Source organism: Amphiura filiformis, chromosome 19 (genome assembly GCF_039555335.1).
Source record: "Amphiura filiformis chromosome 19, Afil_fr2py, whole genome shotgun sequence".
NCBI classification, from domain to species: domain Eukaryota; kingdom Metazoa; phylum Echinodermata; class Ophiuroidea; order Amphilepidida; family Amphiuridae; genus Amphiura; species Amphiura filiformis.
Window position 1 is genome coordinate 2717175 of NC_092646.1, and position 26011 is coordinate 2743185.

A 26011-nucleotide genomic window follows, 5' to 3' on the forward strand; every position below is an offset into this window, starting at 1 on the left:
CAAGGCTGGTCTTCAGTAAACAGCTCTTTTCAGAGTCACCAAAACTTTTACATTAGCAGATAGGTGAGGTCTGCTTGTTTACTGTTCACAAGGAGCAGTCTTCAGTGAATGGCTCTCAGTAGGTAAGGGGCATGTTTGCTGGTTTTGACAGAGGGGCCGAGAGATTCAAGCTATCTGAAAGGGTACTCTTACCATGGTAGCAGCATCATTAATAACTGGATAGTTGATGACCTGTGTCAAGTGTCTTGCCAGGGTCAGTGTGATGTCCAGTAGTCTCTCTGCACTCTGTGGTTTGAAGTGCATCAGGACTTTAGTTTTACAGTTACCCCCTAGGATGTCACTTAGTTGTCTACAAAACTGAGATTCACTGTAAAGAGGAAGGTTATAAATTTGATCAGACTGGCTTGGCATACATAGTGAGCCAGTGGTATATATATTTGTTTCTCTGCACTCTGTGGTCTGAAGTGCATCAGGACCTTAGTTTGACAGTTACCCCCTAGGATGTCACTTAGTTGTCTACACAACTGAGATTCACTGCAAAGAGAAAGGTTATAAATTTGATCAGACTGGCTTGCCATACATAGTGAGCCAGTGGTATATACATTAGTTTCTCTGTACTCTGTGGTCTGAAGTGCATCAGGACCTTAGTGTGCCAGTTACCCCCTAGGATGTCACTTAGTTGTCTGCACAGCTGAGATTCACTGTAAAGAGGAAGGTTACAAATGTGATCAGACTGGCTTGCCATACATAGTGAGCCAGTGGTATATACATTAGTTTCTCTGCACTCTGTGGTTTGAAGTGCATCAGGACCTTAGTGTGAGAGTTACCCCCTAGGATGTCACTTAGTTGTCTACACAGCTGGGATTCACTGCAAAGAGAAAAGTTATAAATTGATCAGACTGGCTTGCCATACATAGTGAGCCAGTGGTATATACATTAGTTTCTCTGTACTCTGTGGTTTGAAGTGCATCAGGACCTTAGTTTGACAGTTACCCCCTAGGATGTCACTTAGTTGTCTGCACAGCTGAGATTCACTGCAAAGAGAAAGGTTATAAATTGATCAATTGGGGATCGGTCATCGTCCGTGCAAGTCGCATTTTCAGATAGCTCCGGGCTATCTTTTTTAATCTAAGTTTTTTAATGATTATGTTCAGCCATCTAAGTTTCCTGAGTTCATAATCTGACTTTTAACTGTTCCAAGCTTACGCTGGGCCGTGCATTTTTGCACTTTTAACTATTCTTCGAGTTATTTTGGACATTTTTGATGTAACACAGTGTTGTAAATTTTCGCGCCGTCGGCCATTTTGATGTACTGTATACTTCGTCGTGTATAAAATTTAGTGAACTTTTTAACTTTCGGCTAAGTCTTTGGATATTTTAATCGCTGTTTTGTGCCTGGATATCATTTTATTATGGGGAATCTACGCATTTCATTAGCTGTTTTGACATATATGTGCTTTTTAAAGAAGATTGTAGTGCCTCTGGACATCTCATCAGCTGTACAACTCAACCCGCCCACCATATTGGATTTAGAACATTGGGCGTGTCCATCCTTTTTGATTCAACGTTAAACATCACTGAAGACATGCCGGTGAGTCTGTTCCATTTTTCTCTTTTGTCATCAACAAGCCACAACAACCGTTTTGCCATTAAGAACTTGAATAGTACCACCCATCTGAGTTTGCTCATGTTAATGTTATCTGGGGATATCAACATCAACCCTGGTCCATATGCCCCCCCGTGTGGTGGTGTTTGTAACAAGGCTGTGAAATGGAAGCAACAAGCCATCGAATGTGAAGGCTGCAGTGTATGGTATCATAAACAATGTTTGAATATGAGTGACGAAGTGTTTGAAGCTTTACAAAATCATGTTTCTTACACCTGGATTTGTACCGCATGTGGCATTCCAAATTTTGCCTCATCCCTTTTTGACTTTACAGACAGTTTTGATTTATCAAACCCATTTGACCCATTAGCTGCATCGCCTGATACTAGCATGGATTCCTTAAACCTTGAAAACCTGGAGCTTAGAGATGTTCACCATCCTACTTCTAGCCCCAAGCGTTCTGCTAGTCAAGAAAGTAAAACCAAGCAGAAATCTAAGTGCAAGCCCATCAAGTTTCTAAACATAAACTGCCAGAGTGTTAAAGCAAAAATGACCGTTTTCTGGTGATGCTCGACACAGAAAACCCGGACGTTATTACAGGTACAGAATCGTGGCTTAATAGTAATATTGCCACAGGTGAAGTAATCCCATCTTGCTACCAAGTCTTCAGAAATGATAGGAGTGGTGGCGACTCACATGGGGGTGTTTTCATCGCTATTAAAGACAATCTCATTGCTAATGAGGAGACGGACCTTATGACAGAAACAGAAAGCCTATGGGTAAGCATTCGCATGCAGGGAATGACGCCTATGTATGTGGGAGTTTTCTACCGTTCGCAAGTTACCAATACTGACTATGTGAAACAGCTTGATAGTGCTCTTAGTAAAATTCCACCTCAAGCTTCAGTGTGGTTGTTGGGAGATTTCAACCTTCCGGATGTCGATTGGGAAATTTTCAAGTTCAAGCCGGAGGTCGCTATGCTGGACCCAGCAAAGCAATGCTGGAAATTGCGCTTGATTTCAATTTACATCAACAAGTGAAAGAGCCAACTAGACTAGACAGTATTCTTGATTTGTGCTTCACTTAACTCGCCATCTTTTGTGGAAAGCGTGGTGGTTATTCCTGGTATTAGCGACCATGAAGCGGTGATTGTGAATGCTTCTGTGAAACCAAAGTTAGTTCGACCAGTCAAACGCAAGATTTTTCTCTACAAGAAAGCCAAGTTTGACGACATAGGGGACAAGATTAAGTCTTTCGACGAGAAGTTGACTCCTGACTATATAAACGCTAAGACTGTTAATGAACTTGTGACTGAATTTAATCAAGTTATCCTGAATTCTATGGATGAATTTGTGCCTTCCAAAATGACTTCTTCAAGATGGAAGTTACCGTGGATCAACAATTCAATTAAGAAAGATATTTGTAAAAAGAAACGCCTTTATAATAAAGCAAAGAAACATGGCTCCACAGCTGCCTGGGATGCCTTCAAACATTTTCGTGAGACAAACAGACCGTAAAATCCGTAAAAGCAAAGCGAGAGTATGTTCATGATATCATCGGCGGTAGTCTAGAGAGTAACAACACTAAACCGTTCTGGAATTTCATCAAATCAAAGAGGCAGGAGGTGTTTGGCGTCTCATCTTTGACTTCTTCTGATGGTACCAAAGTCTGCTCTGCTAAAGACAAAGCTAATGTGCTTAACAACCAATTTTGTTCAGTATTTACCGACGAGGACAAAGATAATTTCCCTAATATGACGGACTCAGATTTTCCTGATTTACCAGATATTGTCGTTGACACGCATGGTGTTGAGAAACTTTTGCAAGATGTGAATCCAAATAAAGCTTCGGGCCCAGACGCTATACCAGCGAAGATTTTGAAAGTTTGCGCCTCTTCAATAGCTCCTGTGTTAACCAAGATTTTTCAAAAATCGCTTGATTCGGATGTTTACCTGATGCCTGGCTTGATGCTAACGTAACTCCGCTTCATAAGAAAGGCGATAGAAGTAACCCTGGAAATTACAGACCAATTTCGTTGACATCAATTCCATGTAAGATTTTGGAGCATATCCTGCATCACCACATCATGAATCATTTTGATCAACATCACATATTGGTTGACGTGCAACATGGTTTTCGTAAAGGACGTTCTTGTGACACTCAATTATCTGCTCTTGTTGACGACCTTGTTAAGATTTTGGATGATAAAGGCCAGGCGGACCTAATTATTATGGATTTCAGCAAGGCGTTTGATTCAGTGCCCCACCAACGCCTCTTTTGATGAAGCTTCACCATATGGGAATCAGAAACAACACATTGAAGTGGCTTGAGTCTTTCCTTACTTGTCGTCACCAGCAGGTGGTTTTGGAAGGAGTTTCAGTCCACCAGAGCTTGTGTTACGTCGGTAGTCCCCAAGGTACAGTCTTGGGACCCCTACTGTTTTTGGCATACATTAATGATTTGCCGTCAAAAGTTCACTCAAAGGTCAGACTTTTTGCGGACGATTGTATTCTCTACAACAGAATACAATCCACCGAGGATTCCGAGAAACTCCAAGAAGATCTTGATGCTTTAGTCAAGTGGGAGAGAGACTGGCAGATGTCTTTTAATTCTTCCAAGTGCTTCAGTATGAGAGTCACTCACAAGAGGAATCCAGTTACCAAGAATTACAGGATGGGTCACCATATCCTCGAGGAGGTGAAACATCACCCGTACCTCGGCGTTGAACTTAGCAATGATTTGAAATGGTCTACTCACATCTAGTCTTTGTCAAAGACCTCGCGAACCTAGGGGGGGGGCGAGCGCCGAAGGCGCGAGCAGGACCGTAGGACCAAATTACGCTTGACGACCATCTACAAAGAAACTCACGGGTACATACCAAGTAACATCAAATGTCATCTTCGTGATACAAATTCATCCAGTCAACCCAGGACCAGGCAATCGGGGCCTTATCTTACAACATTATCACCACAAACAAAGACTGTTATAGGCACTCGCTTTATCCAAAGACTATTCGCGAATGGAACCAACTCGACCAGAACCTACGTACCGCACCCGACGTCAAGACCTTCAAGACCAATCTAGAAACCATCAACACCAAGACGCTGACTTCAAAGGCCCACTTTAATATTTAACCGCGACTTGCACATGACCCCCCAACGTATGCGACAACCAGAGATGGTGATTGTACGTGACAAGACAGATACAGATACAGATCAGACTGGCTTGCCATACATAGTGAGCCAGTGGTATATATATACATTAGTTTCTCTGCACTCTGTGGTTTGAAGTGCATCAGGACTTTAGTTTTACAGTTACCCCCTAGGGTCTACACAACTGAGATTCACTGCAAAGAGAAAGGTTATAAATTTGATCAGACTGGCTTGCCATACATAGTGAGCCAGTGGTATATACAGGGTGTAACAATAAAATTTATACAATTGGATTTTGACTTATCAGGAAAAAACTAAAAGAGTTATGGCACAAATGTTATATGTAATACAATCAGTAATATCTTGGCTAAAAGAAGACGTTTAATTGGTTTCTTTACTAGCTTGGGTTCAAAAGTTATGTCCGATTAATTAAAACGCCCAGAAAGCGTGTTGGGCCACTTTTGCCATGTTTATACATCAAGTTTGTACCGCTTAGATATACTTATCGTGCATTAAACATCAAAGAACTGACACAAAAGAATTATAAGTCGTGTTTCTTCATATAATGAACATGAACATGAACTTAATGATAATATGATCTTTCTTTAAAATATATAAATGAAGTCAGGAAATTTCTTTCAAATTATCATATAAATAAAGTAATTTCTCATATCCCTGAGATATCGTTGGTAAAACTGAAAACAGTTTTTACATCCATAAGTACAAAACAATAGGATTTTGAAATTAAGTTCAGCTTGGCTTCTAGCTGTTCTGAGGCAACCACTATTGCCAGCATTTCTGTTAACAAATCCTACATACTTCTCATAGTTATATGTAATTGTATGCCTTGATGGAATACATGAGTTTGGAAAATGAGCTATAAATTATCTTATGGTTTCTGATTGACTCCATGTGCTACCGAATGTACAACCATAAAAATACGCTCTTCCAACGTGAATTGGGGTTGAAGTTGTTGAGCTGCAGCCACGATTTCTAGTAAATGAGGTTGTTATGTCAGTGATTAGTTGTGACTTTCAAAAACTCAAGGAGATATTCTATTATGTAATCATTTCTACCACTTCGAATACCCCATTGTTTAAAACTACCTATCATAAGAGCATCGTCCATGGTTCCAACTCTATTCAGTCACTTTTGTAACAGTTTAGACCAAAGTGGCCCAAGCGGTTTTAAGACTACGTTACATAGTTTGTCATATCTTCACTTTTATACCGTCGATTTTATTTAAACAAAGCTTACCTGGTGGCTAAAGAAATTATCTTGATAGACATATAAATATCAAACCACAACATAAGCGGCATACTTGTGTCATTCTATTTTCAAAATTGTACAAATTTTATTGTTACACCCTGTATATTAGTTTCTCTGTACTCTGTGGTCTGAAGTGCATTAGTACCTTAGTGTGACAGTTACCCCCTAGGATGTCACTTAGTTGTCTACACAACTGAGATTCACTGTAAAGAGGAAGGTTACAAATTTGATCAGACTGGCTTGCCATACATAGTGAGCCAGTGGTATAGTAGTTTTCTGCACTCTGTGGGTTGAAGTACATCTATTCTTACACTTTGTTTTATCTTGTGTGTCAGTTTGCAAAAGAGAGCTGTTGATGCACATGCCAAGTTGTACGTACTGTGGTTATGGTTATTACTTGCTTAAGTGTAAATCATAAACTTGGAAATTATAAAAACTAATCCTAGTCTGGACCATCAGGCAATTTGATTTTCAGGTATATTAACTGTTTACACATGTCCCAACTTACACCCAATTGGAATCAGTCAAATTTGTTGTGTTTGTCAGGTCAACAGAGCATATCGACATATCAGACATTAAATTCCTCACAGAACTCCATGTTAAACAACCAAAATAGCCAGTGTGGTTTCTTTTACTTTACCTTGTTATTTAGTCTTAAAATAGACAGAGACCTTAGTAACATTGTTTCAGCATTTGAGTGAAGAATAACAAAATTGAAATGGAAATTTTGTATTATGGCTTTAATATCACTATCATAATAATGTACCTGTATTTTATAATCCTATTAGATGTGCGTTCATTAGCCAAGTCCTCTATGAGTGGCCCTAGTGACAGTAATGATTTGTTCAACACCATGCCTTCTCTCTTCCTCAATTGCTGATAATCCTCCGCTATTTTCTCTGCACCAGGCAAGTCAATGAATGTAAATGTGGAGCACTGGGGATAACTGCCATCTTGGGGTTTCTCCTGCAGTAAGAACAAAATATACATAATTCTTACACAATTGTTTTTTTCCCTCTGATATCATTGGATCTTGCCTGTGTTTACGACACAATAGAGCACAGAGAGTCCTGATATCACTGCCAGAAATTCTTTTTATTTTACATTTCTGATTTAATTTTTATTTTAAATCAAGGCAATCGGATCTTACCAATGTTAGAGTTAATGTGGTAAAAACCGTTGCTTTTGTATGCGCTGGTCCATATTCAGTTTGCCTGCTATTTCTGGAAGACATGCCATTCTTGAGAGTAGTAATAGCATCTGATTCACTGGACACTGGTACTGATGTCAAATCCTACAAAAGAATTGAATTGAATTGAAAAAATGATTTTTATGTAAAGTAGGTAATGGGGATACACATCCTGCACAAGAACAAATAAACACTATGGGGAACGATTGCTCGCTACGAGAGGAAACTGAATATATTAAATAAGAAAGAATGAACAGTTAACCAACCCAAAGTGTTACAATTAAACAAGACAACAAAAAAATACAAATCCTGGCCGGCACACAACCCAATTTGAAAAAAAAAAGCAAGGGAATGTGCCCATGCCAGCACATTGCCTTGCTTTTTTTTCAAGTTGGGTTGTGTGCCGCGGATTTGTATTTATTTGTTGTCTTGTTTAATTGTAACACTTTGGGTTAATAAACTGTTCATTCTTTCTGATTTTTATGTAGCAAGGGCTGTATCTTATTTTGCATATTTTCTTTCACTAATTTAGGGATTCAATCATGTTTCACTATTGTTCATCACCGTTTAACAATGATGCGTCCGCTGTGTGGTTAACTTCATAAGGGCAGTTTCCAGAGCAAAGATGCCCCAGATGCGAGCTGTTAAACGGTGATGAACATTGATGAAACATGATTGAACCCATTTCATCAACAAAAACAAGCTAAAGATCGCCTAATTACATGATTATTTCACGAGGAATATCAGTTGGCATTACCACTCAACCTTACCAGATCTGTGATTCATCTGGTGATATCAGCAATAAAACTACAGAATAAAATGGCAATGTTAACCGCTACATGTATCTCCAAAATACTGAATTCAACATACAGACTGTATCAAAATGATTGGTACCTATCAGTTTTGGTGTTAATTGACATGCCCGATCCTTCCATATACTACATTGGATCCTCTTGAAAATGCCCACAATTTATAGATTGATAACCTTTTATAACATTCATCTAGGTTAGGTAGCTCCCATGTTGTATTTTGATGTGACAGTCTTGTCTATAATCACTGGAAACTGATGGGTACCAATCACTTTGATACACCCATGTATATGCACAGTTTCCAAGCATGACAAATTTTATGCGATCACACATCATGCCCATACACTTGTACATGCGTGTGATGTTATGAACAGGCCCATAGCCAGGATTTATTTGGGGGTAGAGAGGAGCTAAAAAGTGCAACTTATGTGATTTTTTTCCTACAAAAAAATATGGCTAATTTCAATATTTTCCCCCCAAAAGTGGACATTTTTGTTTATTTTTCCTTGGATTGACACTTTTGGGGGGGGGGGTACATCCCCCACACACCCCTGGCTACAGCTTACCTTCACATGAAGTCCCTGTTCAGCTGAGATATCAAGTGTTAAGTTTCCTTCTTCAATTGATTCCTGACCATCATCTTTCAGTAGATCCCTGATGGTTTCATTGTAGAGTTCATGCATAGATATATTAACACCAGCATTGGTGAAATTAGTAGACGATGAAGCACCTGTATCATAATGGACAAATCAAGAAAACTTGACTGGTTTTCTTAATGCACAGATTAAGACCTACAGTACCTTTTACAAATAACCTGGAATTACACATTGAAAACCTGGCTTGATCATGCATGAACATTTTGTAAGGATGTGCACAGTTTTGAAGATGTTAGTATTTTTGAACCCAGGTTGTACAACATCCGGTTGTCAGTTCAGTTGGGACAGGCAGCGGTGGGTTGAGCGCTATGGTCCTGGGCACCTTACCTCTCCAGCTGCAGATACTGTCATGACATTTTCTGCTTCTCAGTTTTAAAAGATTTCTTCAAATACGTAGGTTGAATATCTCAGAACATGTATCAGGCACATGCAAACCAACCAAATGAATAGATCAAGCACCACTTAGCACCCATACTAGTAGCATGACAAAGCAAGATACTTCAACTATATGGGGATATGCTATCGTCATCAAATGGGGAATTTGTGTATGTACCCCACACACCGTCGACGTCCTATACGATAAATATAAATTTAATACTCCGTTGGTGAGCGACGGGCGAGTGGTAGTGAGCGACAGGCGAGTGGTATTTCACTGAACGCAAGAAAAGGAGTTCTATCTGATTGGCTAGCAATCGATCGCTTAGGTCGCTCAGTAGTCAACTACAAACTCATGCATTCAATTCGATTGAAATCGATTATTCTATTATTGACGAAGATAAAGAGCGTGATAGTGTGTCAATAATGTACATTGTATTGCAGCTGGATTTTACATACATTCCTTTATATTATTATTTCTCAAAGAGTTGAATATGATCACAATTTTTACCCAGGATTTCAAATTTTTACCCGCAAAATTGCAGTTAAACATATCCACAGCAAAATACCGGTCCTCACTAATTAGTACATTTAATTTCCAGTTAGTACATTTAAACGAAACCTGTGATTTACGTGACAACAAATAAAATTTTCTTACAATAGAAATATCATATGGGATACTGATATGGTAGGTCAAACCGCCATTAACGTGGAGCTGCTACTGCCGTAGCTGACTTTTTGTTCCGTGGAGCCAAATTGACCAATCATGTTAGAGTTTTTCATTACTCGGAGGTAAAACTGACCAATCAAGTACGACTTACTCATTACGTGAAGCGAATTTAGACATTAAGAATTTGCCAGACGAGCTTCACGTAGTTGCAAGATATCCTCGGTCACGATAGTTATGATTCAAAAAGTAATTTATGAAAAGTACGAACCGACTTATTATTAAGATGGACATGCACTCACAAGAAACTCATACAGTATTGTACACAACTATATAGCTAGGCAGAGTGGTGGTAAACCATGCACACAATTCTGCGATCTGCAGTGTACGCCGGAGCTGATTTGTACATCTTGCTTGGCGTGGCCTGTGAATTCGACCTTCAGCAAACCAGTTCGGATTTACTTTATATACTAGTAGTAGGCCATACATACTGTAGTTACGGTACTGCCCGTTTTCCTATACACAATACTCAGTGCGCTCACCATTGACGCGTGACCTAGTGTATGTTAGAAGTATTATGCCATTGCCTATATGACGTCACTGTGTAAAAAATAACCAGTCAATATTTAAAGTATTCTCTGAAATTCTAGAAAATATAGTTTTGTAACATGTCCTAAATTTTTAGCTAATTTAGGTGTTTGGAAATATTGGTACTTTTGTGTTTTAGGAAGGATATGTAAACGACAGATAACACCAAAAAATATGAACAAATTATTTCTAAACCGTGTTAAGTCTGCAAACCATTATGCTTCTCATTTTCAAAAAAGCGCTGGTTAACAATAAGCAGACTATTGTCTCATTTCGTAAACAAAAGCCCAGACAGTATTGTTACCTTGCGTTCGCTTTATAATCATTCACCCAACTGAAACTATAATACCAGCTCATTGTTCATTGCACAGGTAAAACAGACACAAGTGCAGTGTGTATTTAACCAGAGAAGATCTGATGTAACATAGTTGAGCTGTTTTCATTGAGTGTTATCTTGGTTTAATAGCTTTTAATGGGGTTTAAGTCCTTCAAAGGTCGTGGTGAATTCTACTGTAGACATGACTGCATCATGATTATTTTAAAGTCAACAACATTCAACAATATGATCACCGTGATAGTATGACAGTATCAGTACCGTGGGTGTCAGTGATCCTGGCCTGACACAGTAGACAAACAAACAAACACGCCACACACATGGCACATGCATGCAAGGTAACATTGACTATACACTAATCAAACAATGGTATTGATCCTGTACAACTGTTTGTGGTTTATTTACATTCGATTCATTTAAAATCCACATAGTAAACATTAATTTTGGCAAGAGTTTTCTCTCTGGAACGATGATGCATCAACTGGCTCCAGCGTAATGAAAAGATCTAACATGATTGGTCAATTTAGCTCCATGGTTTAAAAAGTAAGCTACGCCGTAGCAGCTCCATCGCCAGGCGGTTACGACCAGCCATACTGATCATGCGAAAATCGTAAAACATAGAATAGAAACAGTGTGGCCGGCTCTCAAAATCTCAAATTGTATGCATAGCCCGAGTCGCACGGCCTATCTCGAACAAAATAGCTCAAAATCACCATGCGTAGTTGTTGAAAAACGTGAGGATTCATCGTACTACCACGGCAATTTTTAACACGAAGATATAGGGATGGTGACGGTGTGCCCCAATGACCAAACTAGTCACAAGTTTCATAATTTGCCCTGGTATACTTTTGCATTAGGCAAGACTTCCAGTAATGAGAGACATTTAATTTCAGTTATTTCAATTTACCAATTTACCAAACTGCTCAAAAAATGCATTATTGGCATAAATAGGTCAGTTTGTCATGTAGCTCATACTCTGTTCCAGGGTTGCCAGTGGATTTGCCCTTGCTCAAAACCTTCCCAGCTGCCCCGAAGGCCAGCTGATTATTGCTCCTTACGTCTACCCCTGGGTAACAGCCAAATGTTTCAGCCATGCTACATTACAACACTTACCATAACCAGTGTTTGTTTTATCAAACAAGTCTCTGATAGTCATCTGAATAACACCATCAATACCACTAGTCTCCTCCCCAGTCAGTGTATACGTTTTACCAGAATTACTTTCTCCAAAGCAGAGAAGACTGCAGTTGAACCCAGCTATCAACTGATCCACCATGGGGAGTATGATGTCATGGTAGATGGCATCGGTTTTGGTGCTGTGGTCATATAGGGTGTGAAATCTGAAATGAAGTAATGGGGGTGAACTGTTAAATAGGTAGCAGCTTGGCACAATGGTTAAGGTCTTTGCCTTTGGAGCGAGAGGTCCTGGGTTCAATTCCCTGCAGGACCAAAAAAAATTGTTCTCCATGTGGCTCATCTAGTAAAGGCAGGGTAGATGAACCATTGTTGCAGTTAGGGTCAAGATTAGTGTATGGAATGTTGCATGTCTGCTCATCCAACATCAATCATGTTACTTTGTCGATTTCAAAATCTGTGCCTCACATATGCCCTGAAATTTCCCACCGACTTGTCATTATGAGCTTCAACACTCCCGAGGCTTTTATTTTTATTTTTTATCAACTTTTGTTTTGTTTTACAAATTTGACTAAAATACATCAAAAAGCAAAATAAAATTACATAGCTTGGAAGGATCAGAGGCATCAAGACACTTTTACCAAGAGGTGTGACTCCTCCAACCCAATGGGGCAATTACATAAAAGTATACTATTTAGAGAATAAAGGTATTGTTTTTAGCCGCTGGAGTGCATCTATCGTCTCATATAACATGGGGGACATCATTATTTTAAGTAAAACAACAAGGCGAAGCAGAGTAGTTTTACGCCAAAAATAATGATGTCGCCCGTTATTAAAGTATTACATATTTTAATCAAATTAAATTCTACATTTTACAAGGAATTACCTAGGGCTTAAAATCGATCAGTCCCGTTGTTGCAGTGCGCCTCCCATTGGTTCAAAAAGCGAGTACGCGTATCGCGTCGATGCACACGCGATGACCCGTGTCATATCGTGTCATATCACACGGGTAAGAACCAATAAGATTGCAGGAACGTTCTTAAGTGTTTAAGAATGCATAATATAGATATTCAAAACAATATAAGATGGAAATCTGATCTGTGACCTCTTCCAGTCAGACATATGAATATCACCCCCCCCCCCCCCGATAGCCCACCCCACTGTGCAACACCACATGTCCACCCACCCAACACTAGGACATGAAGAAAGATAAAGTTAGTCACTGAGCAGAAAACTGAAACATCAACAATTAAGAGTCCTGCTCTTCAATACTGTTATTCACAAAATAATTGTTCAAATGTTTTTTAAAAGACTAAAGTTGTGCTCATGCATATATATTGTTATGAATTCGGCAGACGGCCAAATCCATATTCGGCTTTGGTAAATTCATTTTACGCATGCATTATTTTTGAATCAGAGAACAAGGGATCAATGCTGTACATAATAGAGGGCAGCATATCAATTCTTAAAATGGAGATCAGATGATAACACCAACGCTCTGCAGGGTCTATTGTTCTATTGTTTCCGATTAGAGCGCTGACATATTGGAAAATGTTGCCAATCAATATTCATGAGAGTGTACATTCAACGTCCAGTTTATGTAAATTGGGTGAGTTGTGTTTGGTAGGTGTGAAATACATCTGACTGGGCGTTTTAATTACGTAACGAATAAAGACATTGACATCATCGAATGGCTGCCCAGTGCTGTTATGTGTTTAGTTATTATATCTAGGCCTAATAATTATTATTAAATGTATTCATCATTCCTTTCTTTTCCCTTCTCTGTACTTATTCTTTCCTAGGCCTACACTTTATCGCTCCCTCGCTCTCATTGTGCCCTCTCACCCTCCCTCTCTCATTCCCATCATTTTCCTTATATTTCTATTTATCTACTTGTCTTTATTATATCTTTTTATTTCTCCTTCCTCCAGCCCTCTCTCATTCTCCATATCCCCTCCTCCCCTCTTCCTCCCTCCCCCCTCCCAAGACTTCTCACAGAGGTGAATCTGCCCCTCCCCAACCCCCTCCCCTCTTTGAGTACGCCACTATTTCTATACCAATCTCCTTCTTAAAATAAAATTAAATGGAAATTTCTTAAAAACAACCTTTATAGGCCTATACTTATACTTACATGTATACGTATAGCGATTACCATTATAGTGTAATATAGATATATGGACTGGACATGGCAGCCTTCATACATTCTAATAGCGTAGGGCGATATCGCGCCCTGCGATATATCGCGATATTAAATCCTAATCGCGATGACGATATGTAGAAACAGTGACAGGCGATATACTTATAATTGGTCTCCCATCCACTCAGGATGCCACGACCAACGAAATGTTCAATGTGTATGAGGGCAGCAGTGGTCTCCCATCCACTCTGGATGCCATGACCAACGAAATGTTCAATGTGTATGAGGGCAGCAGTGGTCTCCCATCCACTCAGGAGGCCATGACCAACGAAATGTTCAATGTTCATGCAATGCAAATTACCGGAACGGAAACCACAGACAATAATGGCGGCAATTGGTTTCACACTGTTTTTAATAACGTTTCGGATATAAAGAAGCTGTTTTGAACGATGGCAGTGGATTGAATAAGTATGTTTTGTACTTGTTTATTTGTGTATACTTGTTGCTTCACTGTTTGCCGGGCCGTTTTGCACCCATATACCAGTGAACTTCTGATATGGCATGCATTCATGTATTGATAAAAATATCGTCAGATGGCGATATCGTGATATGTTTTTGACTGCGATATGCGATATGCAAAAGACTGACGATGCCCAAGCCTACATTCTAATGTGTAATCGATCAGCAAGAGCATTCAATTTATTTAAATGAAACGCCTAACATCAGGTGGGTGGTAAAGATGATTGCATCGACAGCTAAAGCCTCTTTATTGACTTCAGACCCACACAAGCACACATTTGGGATACGTGAGTACAATGGTACTACTTTACACATGACTGCCCTTACACATGACTGTAGTGTGGTCACTTAATGATACTCGCCTGTTGTGTAGAGCGTTAATATGATGCCGGATCAGTGACCAATTTAATGGCAGAACCCCTTTATTCAAACAATGGTACCACTTTTATGAATAGCCTGTCGCAACTTCTAATCGGCATCAAACAAACAAAAGATTATATAATCTATTGCGACTCTATTTCTATTTAAAAGCTCTTTAGATAACACCATAATAAGTAACCAGAGGGCGGCATACATGGTTAGCTAACGGTGCATCGCAGTACAATCAACGATGATAACCGTTAAAAAATTGATATGCTGCCCTCTATAGGTAAAGCATTGATCCCTTGTTATCCAATTAAAAAATAATGCATGGCATGCGTAACATGAATTTACCAAAAGCCGAATCCGGATTCGGTCATCTGCCAAATCCATTTAACGATATACAAGATAAAATGATCCTTGAGTAATTTATTCACCACTTTTTAGGCAACCCTGTTGAACCCTAACCTATTAGAATACCTGTGGAATATTGCTGCTTGCTGTTGACTTGATGCCAATGTATTCTCATCAGACACATTCAGATTTGGCGCTGATTCATCTTTGACAGGAGGCCGCACCCTTGCATACACAGACACATTCATCATGTGATCATTGCATTCAAACTTGTCTGCTTTGGTAGTTCATCTCTGCAAATGAAATATTACAAAAATGTAAAAAATGAGTTGAAGGTACCTTATTTGACCTGAGCAATTATTAGCACCCTGGGCACTTTTGTGAGGGTGAAGGTGGGGGGAGGGGTTGGAGGGATTTGGAGGGGGGACTTATATAATAGACAGTTGTCACTTGAAAAAAATAGGAAGCTACATGTAGGAGCACTAATTAGATCTTTCTTTGAACATGGTAAACTGTTAATTCAACAATTATAATGAGCAATTATCTGACCAGATATGAACCAAGCTGGGTATAAGGTGCCCAGGCACCTGCACTGTTAACTAGGGTTAGTTTATACCATCACTAATTGATGTTGGGATTGACACTAGTGGGGGAGGGGGGTAAATACCAGTAATTGGGGTAGATAGTTGCTTTGGTTTTATACATTTTGGTAGAGCAACTGGGCAGTTAGTAGTAACAATTATAATCAACACATTCAGAAAATAAAGATTGAATTGAGCCAGGAACCCCTGGGATTGAGTAATCAGTCTTTTTGATTATTGTTAAAGGTCATCTGAGCCTGAGGTGGAATAAGTATATATTGTTGGATTGTCAGAAAGTCATGTCATAAAATGTAATTTGTACAAGTATAAATTAAGTATAAATTAAATGTAGACCTATTTAACACATATTTTTCAATTTAGCTTATAGTATGTCATTGGTGGTATTCGTGGTAACAACATTTCCAACCCGGTTAGTTGTGCATGTGCTACACACACAAAATTACTAGCATTCCAACTTGTCAATGTAAAATTATGAAACATGAATTTCATCCATGGTGTTGTCTTCTTAAAGACATTTTTTGTTAGTGTTTAAGTAGAAGTTGACATTTGGAAGGGTCTTGTTGTATGTATAATGGTTCATACGCGCTATAAAAACAGTGCACATGATGATTGGTCTAGAGCCGGGCATATAAAACTTTAATGCCCGGATCGTCCGGATGTGCGATCGCGGGGTAGGGAAAATGAAGGAAATTCACATTTTTAATGATGTTAAGGCCAGTGTAATGGGAGCGAACATGGACCTTTTCGAGCATCATTATTTCTGAATTGTATGTCAAAAGTATATAAAACTATACATTTTTGGAAAGGAAATGAGTCAAGGAATCCCATGGTGATGTCAGATTTGTTCAAAAATCTCGAGTTTTTAAAAAAATAACAAAAAATCACTTTTTTACCCCAGTTTTTTTGTGACAACTTAGAAAAAAATCCGTTCGGAGTAAAAAAAAAAATCAGTTAGCTTTTCATAAAGAAGAGACATGAACTTAGGGAAGGTTTTTATTTTTTTGAAATTCGTCTCTTTTTCAAATATTGAAAAAACATGTGAAAAAAGCAATTTTGTCACTCTATTAAGCTAAAAATTGCACATAATGGTGTATATTTTTGTTTAAAACAAATATTTTCAAAAAATGAGAAAACCTTCCCTAGGCTTTGATGTACTCTAAACGATAGTGCAAAAAGTTTATTTTTTGCTTGCATATTTTTCGAGTTATCTTGTCACAAAAATCGTGCAATATTGTCAAAAGTGAACTCTGAGAAATCAACGCTTTTAGTAAAAAATGTCAAAATTATGCACAAAACGTCCTTATATTTTAAAACGGTAAGACTTTCACGCTTGTAAAAGCTGTATCTGGTGCATAGTCTAAATATGCATCTTTTTGCACCAATAAATCTATAATGTCTGCTTTCAGTGCACCAAAATTCAAAATAATTAAAAAATCTAAGTGGCATTTTGACTGCAAATGTTTGTTTTGTTTACACCACATTTGCTGGCGTGAACAACATACCGAATGCGCCTAGACTGCGTTGGACATACGCGCAGAGTTGCGCCGCATCACGCATCTACACTCGTTCGCGTAATCACAATCTTTCGCATTCGCGGATTTATGACTCCAGATTTCCCGCCAATTTACTAAGCTGTCTTGAGCCATGTGACTTTTTAGAGTTGAAAAGAGTGAAACAAATCAAGCAAATATACGAGTAAATATTAGCAAGTTGTATTTTATCAGTTTCAAGTGAAAGATTACATCTTAGTGTTGATAAATATCAAGAAATCTCAAATTCGGGCGTGAACGAATGTGTCTCCCATTACTCTGGCCTTAACTAGTGTTATTTGTTATTTTTGTTATTATTTTGATGATACATAACTTACATATAGTCGTAAGAATCACAAAATGTCCTGGTATGTATGAATAGGGGTTCATATTTTCATGAATTCTGTCGGTCGGACATCCGGGCACAAACCGACTGACAATAGCACTGGAGTGAAAACAACATTCGCATTCACTGATCTCTGGAGTGTATCACTTAGCTATTAGGGCTCATATTGAAATACCCTACCCTGCCACGCTTTCACACAGAAAGAAGGCAGGATTCCCCTCGCTAAGCGAGTGCCTCCACGAAAGCTCGGTCATAAAACGGATGGATTATATGCATCAGTGATACACCCTGCCTTTTGAAGTGGTCCATGATGAATGGGAAGAAAACAAACTGACTATGGCTCATCGCACAACCCAGGAAAGCGCGCTCCTAATTTAAGTGGCTAATTGCAGTGTTATCCCATATCAAAAAAATAAGGTAGCGGGTGCCTACCCGGTGCTGATCCGCAAGGTATCCGATACCTTGTGGATGTCATTTTAAAGACATCCAATGGCACCCGCTAGCGGATTAGTTTTTCGGATGCCTCAAAGTCAGAGTTGGGAGCTACGGGTAGGTATCCGGTGCCTTAACAAGTTATCCAAAAAGGCACCCGCTAACTTAGTCAATAAAAGGGAGGCATCCGAAAGGGCACCCGCTAACTTAGTCAAGAAAAAGGAGGCATCCGAAAGGTATCCACTAACTTAGTCAATAAAAGGAGGCATCCAAAAGGTATCCACTAACTTAGTCAATAAAAGGAGGCATCCAAAAGGTATCCACTAAGGTCACATGATCACCAACTGCCATTTCAAATTTGCTGTTGGATTCATGCAACAAGCTGTTCTCTTGATGGTGGTGTTTTGGTCTCTTCACACAAATCATTCATTCTTTATGGAGAATTTTATACTACAGATGACTACAATGACTATATATATGCACATGTAGATGCACAGGTAAATTAAAGATTTGCAGAGTTGCATTTCAAGCAGTAAATGTTCAGTATAAGCTTATCAACTGCATGTACATAATGTGTGCAAAGGCTGCTGAATTTTGCAGTATGCACTTGCAAGTATCCAAAATTAGTTTTCTGTGATAACCTTGCTTCTAGCCACTGCAAATTGGATTCATATCATTGGCTATTACTGATACATGTCTAAAAGGTTGGAGATCGGAGGTATAATATTGTACAATGCCGCATAAAGTATAGCATGTGGTGTACCCGGGGCGGGGGGAGCACATCAAAAATTTTGGTGGGTATATGCTCCCCGAATTTTGAGGTGGTGGGTCTTTGGGAGCTGACGTGCGCATCCGGTAAAAGGGGTCTTCGAGCTGCGAACGGGCTGTGAACAAGTAAAATGGGGTCTTTTGGAGCTGCGAAAAGTCAAAATCAAGGGTATTTCTTGGCTTTTTGGTTGAAAATCGCTTGAAAAAACAAGAAATATGAGGAATAAGCAAGGGTCTTTCAGAGCTTTATTTTGGTCAAATAATAGGGGGTCTTGCGGAGCTGCGAAACCCAAAAAGGGGGGTCTTTCTGGGGGCGCATACCCATATGGTCATTTGTGTGTTGAGTGCCCCGGTGGTGTACCACCTCTGGGCCCGGGTTGGCACTTTTAAAAGAAAATTGTCCAGCCTAATTGGATTTTAGTTTTGCATTTTACTTTGTGTTATCATGTCATTATGTAGGCCTACAATTTATGCTTGGGACTCAAAATCATTTAGTGTTCAGGAATTCATTGTGTTTTACAGATTTTGTGTTAAAGTAAATTCCAATGTACCGTCGTATTACAGTAAAAACTGCACATGATAATTAAGCTCACATGTTAGCGGTTTGTTGTATCCATGTTATACTCAATCAATGTATTGCCTCATTTACATGAACTTCCACAAGAATGTTGCCTAAGGGGCTGTGCAATAATTATGAGCCCTGGGGGCGGGTAAAACTGTGGGGGGGGCCAAGCAATTTTTGGCGAGCCGCAAGGGGGGGGGGCGCCAAGCAAATTTTTGCCATCCGGGAGGGGGGGGAAAGCGATTTTTGGCACACATTCACGGGGCACCTTTTAAAGAAAACGCTCTAAAAGGCTTAGGAAAACAGTACAGAAACGCTTAAATATGCAAATTTTCCTGCTCGCAGAGCTCGCAACATGTATCTAGACCATTTACGGTTTGTAAATTGGGATCACAAAATTTGGTATGCACGGGGGGCAACTGAATTTTTAGTGGACCGAGAGGGAACAAGCGATTTTTGGCGAGCCGTTCGGGGGGGCTCATAATTATTGCACAGCCCCTAAATATATGCCGACCAAGTGCGGTTTGTTGAAAACCATTGATGCCAATTGAAATGTGCCAAATGACATCGGGTACTTATCCGGTGGTCTCCAAAAACGCCATCGGATAGTTATCCGGTAAGCGTACACTAACGGTTCTCAAAAGTTTTCCACAAAAGGCACCCGAAAGGCACCCGGTACTTATCCCATTGCTATTCACAATACCGTGGAGGCACCCGATAGGCACCGGTACTTATCCGGTACTTACCAGATGGCTATTCACAATACCATGTAGGCACCGATAGGCACCGATACTTATCTGGTACTTACCCGATGGCTATTCACAAGTGACCAGATACCATGGAGGCAATCCACTAAAAGGTATCGGTGCTTACCAGGTATCTACCTAATTTGCATGTCATTTCAGCGGTGCTTACCGGTGAGTAGCGGATAGGTATCCGCAAAGTTGTGTTTTTTCGATATGGGATATAATCACACAGGATTTTAACAAAAGAAGGCTAGCACAGAAAAGCTGCAGGATGGCGCACACCTTCCTGTGTAAGGGAATTTCAATATGAGCCCTTACACTATTGTGCCAGGTTCGACTCTCTGCAAATAAAAATATGCGATAAGTTGTTTTCACTCCAAATGCATGAATAGATGTGAAGTGGCCCAGACCAAGAGAATAAACAGTTTTTTATGCAGTGGAGCTGCAAGCGGCTTTTTGGGCATAAACAACTGCTTCATGAAAATATATGAACAAATTAGGGGTTCATTCATATATTTTCATGACTAAACGGTTGTTTATGCCCTCGGGCCGCTCATACATCCCAGAACATTTTGTGATTCTTATTTCATCAAAATAATAACCAAAAAGTTATTAAAATACACAATTTCCCTGCATTTTCCCTACCCGGCGATCTCACATCCGGGACACCGGGCATAAACGCTGTTTATGCCTGGCTCTCGACCAATCACGCGCGCCGTTATATAGCGCGTATGTATAAAATGAACCCCTATTTAATATACCAGCTCCATACAATTGATGTAAACTTGAAATTCACCTTTTCAGTAAATCCCATAAGCCTTTGCGAGTACACCTGAGACCTCGTCATTTGACGTCACGCCAATCTGCGCTGATGCGCACATCGTTTATCTAACATCGTTACTGCGCATTGCAAGTTGGTGTGACGTCAAATGATGAATTCTCAGGTGTACTTGACTACTCGTAAAGGCTTATGGGATTTACCGAAAAGGTGAATTGAATAATGAATGAAAGAATTATTTCATTCAACATTGATGAACTTTTTTTGTTTTGTTTAACCTTGTTTTGTTATCTTCTTTGTTTCCAGAAAACTCAATTGTTCAAATATCAAAATAAAGATATGTTACAAATATTATGTTTCTAATAAAACTTACTCGATGTGCTTCTTTTTCGACAAATTTTGCTGCACTCAGAAGTCAGATGTTGTCAAGGACGCAAATCTGGCAAAATGAATTTCGGGGGCACACCACTAAATCCTTCCGCATTTGGTGTAACCTTGTATAGTTCCGGTTAAAAATAGCGCCTGAGCGAAATGTATGAGCCTCTCGAGGGTACTAAATTTAAGTGAATCGTGCTTGTTTTTATGAAAAGAATAGAGTAAGACCTCAACATTAAAAATCTGTTCCAAAAATGTTTCAAATCGATTGTGAATTAGTGACAGGCTGTCGTCGGAATAATATCAAGGCCGGAACTGGTAAGGAGGCGAAATTGTCGGCTGAAATTCGTGAGGGCGCTGTTCAGGTGCCCGTAGCTCAAAAGTTCGACTGGCTTAGTCACAAAAAAATAAATTTTTATTAAATTTCAGACTTTATACTTTAAGAAAATCCATACGACATTTTCTAATTTTCGGAACTAAGGGTAGAAAACCGAATTTACTTTCTTGTGTTTTCACGTGTATTTCAATGGGACAATTATTTAGTGGTGTGCCCCCTTTCCCTTTTGTTATGGACAGCTTGTAACCAATTAAAAAAAAAAAATCATTTCTCTGACATTTTTACACTCCCAAACTACCTACTGCAATTATTGTATGAATATAATTATGTTTAGACATACCAATATAATAAGAAATATCATGAGTAAACTACAAATTCATCTAAAAATTCCCAAAATATTGAATGACCTTTGACCAATTACAAGCAGCTTGCACCTCCAGTTGAAAATCGTGAAATCAAATTTAGGTCCACGAGGCACGAGTTTCTGCTACATTTTGTGCAAGAAAGCAAGTATTACAAGAATTTTTATGAATAATCATGGCCCTTGTTTTAGATAAGGATGAACTGTTTCGATATCTGAAAGGAGAAATAAGTATCCAAGATTGGAAACAAGGACAAGAGGTAAGCTTAAAATTAAAGCTTCAAGGTCATTCACGGATATGCATGGTGGAGGTTCAACTTTGTATAGTGGGAATTCCAATTGAATGAACGCAGCTTTCAATAGCATGACGAATTTTTGCGTACACTGCGCGGTGTACGCCAGCGTGTGCGATTGTCATTGTGCGTGAGTAACGCGAAAGCGAATCTAACGGTAAAACCATGCCAACACGTGATTGGTTAGCATAGCCATTGTATCCAAGGTCGTGCACTCGCGTTATAGTTTGAAATATGCGATATACAATCGCGGTTGGATCGAGTACAGCAGTTGAAAGCTGCGTTCATTCAATTGGAATTCTTACTATAATACGAATAGTCATCCCAGAACAAAATGTTCATTTCTGACATGATCGTGTTCTGGGTCGGAACTGCATGTTTCCGTTTGAAATCTTGATGGCAAATTGGACAAAAGAAGCACATATGGTTCTACTTGACAGCTTTTTAATCCCTGGCCCTTATCATGCTGAATATACCGTACATCGAATGTATGGAGCCGGTATAGCAAGTTTGCAGATGATACAAAGTTAGCAAATCCAGTGGCAACAGATGCACGACATAAAGAATATGCAAGACGACATAAATCACCTGCAAGTCTGGGCAGAAACATGGCAGATGAGGTATAATAATAATAATTCAAGGAAATCCTGCCTATTTTTTTCAGGCGCAACACTGCAATGGCAGTGTAAATTCAACCATTCACGCGTCACTGCAACGGCAGTGTAATTTTCAAATTTCGATTTTTACATGTATAATCTATATCACCATTTCACAAACACAACTAATCTATTACCATCACTGTACACACAACTACTACTGCCCTGGAACCTAGGGGAAGGGGGTACAGATACCAGAACCGGGGGGTGATCCCCTACTCTTTCCGAATAGCTCTGACACTTTTACGTGCACAGGGATGATCGAGAGCCCTCCTATACACAGGACCAACGGCTTTACGTGACTTCCGAACCACGGACGAAGCACATACACTACATATCTGCACGTGATAAGCAGTGTATGGGGGCGAGAAGAAATTCTTCAATTAAATTCTTCAATTAAATTTCTGAACTGAATTGAAGGATTCCTGACCATATAGGAACTTTTGGGAGGGAAGAGAATTTTCACCTAAGGCAAGCCCAAGGCTCGAACCCTCGTCGATCGTATCTCCCGGCCGGCAGCGCAACGCCTTAACCACTCGGCCATCTCGACATATCACATGGGAGAAACAGAACTGAAAGAAACAAACGAAGAAAAGGATTTGGGAGTGCTGATTAGCAACACACTGAAAGTATCCTCGCAATGTGCTACTGCAGCCAAGAAAGGAACAGAGCATTAGGCCTCATTAAAAGAAACTTAGCCTTCAGAAGCCGTGACATCATATTGAAACTCTTCAAGTCTCTGGTTAGACCACACCTGGACTATGCTATGCAAGCATGGAGCCCGCACATGGAAAAGGACAAGAAGGTCATCGAAAAGGTGCAGGCAAGAGCAACCAAGCTCATCCCGAGTATCCAGCATCTTGTATACGAAGAACGACTAGGAGACTCGACCTCACCACAATGGAGAAGAGAAGGGAAAGAGGGGACATCATCCAAACATACAGAATCATGAATCAAATCGACAGGATCAACCCAGATACCCTTTTCCAGAAAGCGGACTACCAGGGCACCAGAGGACACTCCCAAAAACTGGCCAAATCAAGATCAAGACTAGATACAAGGAAGTATTTCTACAGTCAAAGAGTGGTGGAAAATTGGAACAAATTGCCTGAAAGTGCTATTCAATCGCCCACACTCCTCTGCTTTAAGCAGGAACTAAGCAAATTGGGTTTTTAATGGGCAAAAAGCCCCCCAAACCCTGCCACACTATTATCATCTCAGAAGAAGGTGAAGGTGTGGCATCTAAGGTATGTCAAAGGTATGTCTATATAAACCATAAGTAAGGCTTGTCCAATGGAATTGTCAATCACTATATTGTGGACCATCCTTCTGATATTTGAGTGTTTGGACAAGTGGAACAGTCTTGTGTCTACCTCTGTTTGTAAACAGATGAGGAGGTCAAAATTGTCATCCTTGCCAAATGGGATTAATAAGTCAGCGTAATAGTACGGCACTAGGAGGTTTGGCTCACTGAGCTTAGCATGTTAGTGAATTATTTAATGGTTCATTAATTATATAAAATATTGGATGGCATTGAGGGTTGTATAAGAATATACTACACGCGCCCTGAATGATATTCAACGATAATTCATGGTAAGTGCAGTATATTCTTATGCAACCCGAAATAAAACCATCCAATATTATTATTATTCTGACGGAAACTCATAAATGAAAGCATTTGTAATGATCTCTATCCAGCTTACGAATTTCCACATCATAACAAACACAGTACTGAATCCAGACTGTCGGCTTTTGTAAGCTTTTCAAATTCTTCACTTTGCCCCTTTTCATGAAGATATATATTTGACAGCCTTCTCGGTGGATTTCCTTGTTGCTTCACTGTCTTTATTTCTTATTGTCCTATGGACGCAATAAGTAGACCAAACACAACTATTGCCGGAGCTGGATCTTTACCATCCGAATCTTTTATTTCCTTTCATTTACACAGTTGATCAAGTGTCAACTGTGTTCTTCGTACTTAATTTAATATCACATATCACCTCAGACAGCTATATCATCTGAGAGTATACACAGTTGACAGAAAATCAACTGTCTATATTATCTTCATACTTTTAATATCACTTCATGCAGCTATATCATCTGATATTTTAAATAGATATAAATTCAAATTCATTAGCGCCTCAGACAGCTATATCATCTGGCTTATTCTTTAAAAGCAATATATATCAATCATTGAAATATGTATCAGACAGCAATATCATCTGATACCCTTTTTACGCAATCAGACAGCTATATCATCTGATATTTTAAATAGATATAAATTCAAATTCATTAGCGCCTCAGACAGCTATATCATCTGGCTTATTCTTTAAAAGCAATATATATCAATCATTGAAATCATACATTGTATATGTATCAGACAGCAATATCATCTGATACCCTTTTTACGCAATCAGACAGCTATATCATCTGATGCCATTTACGGTCCTGAAGTGAGACGACCCACTTCAAATCCCAAACAGCATATTTGGCTTGGACCTAATCATTACTCATTTCCGGAATTAGGACAACCCCATTCAATTTCCAAACAGCCTGATTTGGAATTGACATTTTTTAAATATTAAGTATGTGAAAACATTCCCAATGACTTGCTCAAATGCAGCAATGTATCTCCATTTTGATTCATATATTGGACAAGATGGTAAAAAGCAAAAGAAACAATGCCATTTAATATCATATTTTTTATAAAGGGAGTGGTGGGTGGGTTTTAAAATTTTCCTGACCTCTTCGGATGGTATCGAAACAGCTTATGAATTTTCCCGGCAATAATTTCTGAGAAAACAGCCACGCCCCCAGAACCGCTGCCTATGATTGGCTACTGGCACGCGACTCGACACAGGGCATGGATGCACAACAGGTGTCGGCCTGATGTCACAACACGCATGGCTCCACCTTTTATTGATCTACAGGACAATGAAACCGTTTTCAACAAAACCCAGGGCTTATTACGCCAAATGACAATTTTGGTTTTGATTGAAGTTTGCTCAATCAAAACCCGAATATTTCTTCATATTCCTCCTTGGTTACGCTTGCAAATTGCTTTTGTCATGTTTGTGT

The 26011-nt window shown here is 39.4% G+C and overlaps 2 protein-coding genes across 2 annotated transcripts in view; one reads left to right on the forward strand and one right to left on the reverse strand.

The window, feature by feature from the left end:
- LOC140140826 (uncharacterized) overlaps positions 1 to 21364 on the reverse strand; it is a 36985-nt gene extending 15621 nt beyond the window's left edge. The window contains exons 1-7 of the mRNA XM_072162582.1: positions 21285 to 21364; positions 15275 to 15441; positions 11758 to 11984; positions 8591 to 8754; positions 7177 to 7320; positions 6793 to 6992; positions 193 to 367 (exon numbers count right to left, since the gene is read on the reverse strand). Coding sequence (XP_072018683.1) covers positions 193 to 367; positions 6793 to 6992; positions 7177 to 7320; positions 8591 to 8754; positions 11758 to 11984; positions 15275 to 15399 — 1035 coding nt within the window. The 5' untranslated portion in view covers positions 15400 to 15441; positions 21285 to 21364. The remainder of the gene's footprint in view (positions 1 to 192; positions 368 to 6792; positions 6993 to 7176; positions 7321 to 8590; positions 8755 to 11757; positions 11985 to 15274; positions 15442 to 21284) is intronic.
- A 742-nt stretch (positions 21365 to 22106) lies between these two features.
- The window catches only part of LOC140141690 (general transcription factor 3C polypeptide 3-like), a 189965-nt gene continuing 186060 nt past the window's right edge, over positions 22107 to 26011 (forward strand). The window contains 1 exon segment of the mRNA XM_072163601.1: positions 22107 to 22244. Within this exon segment, the coding sequence (XP_072019702.1) occupies positions 22161 to 22244 (84 nt within the window). The 5' untranslated portion in view covers positions 22107 to 22160.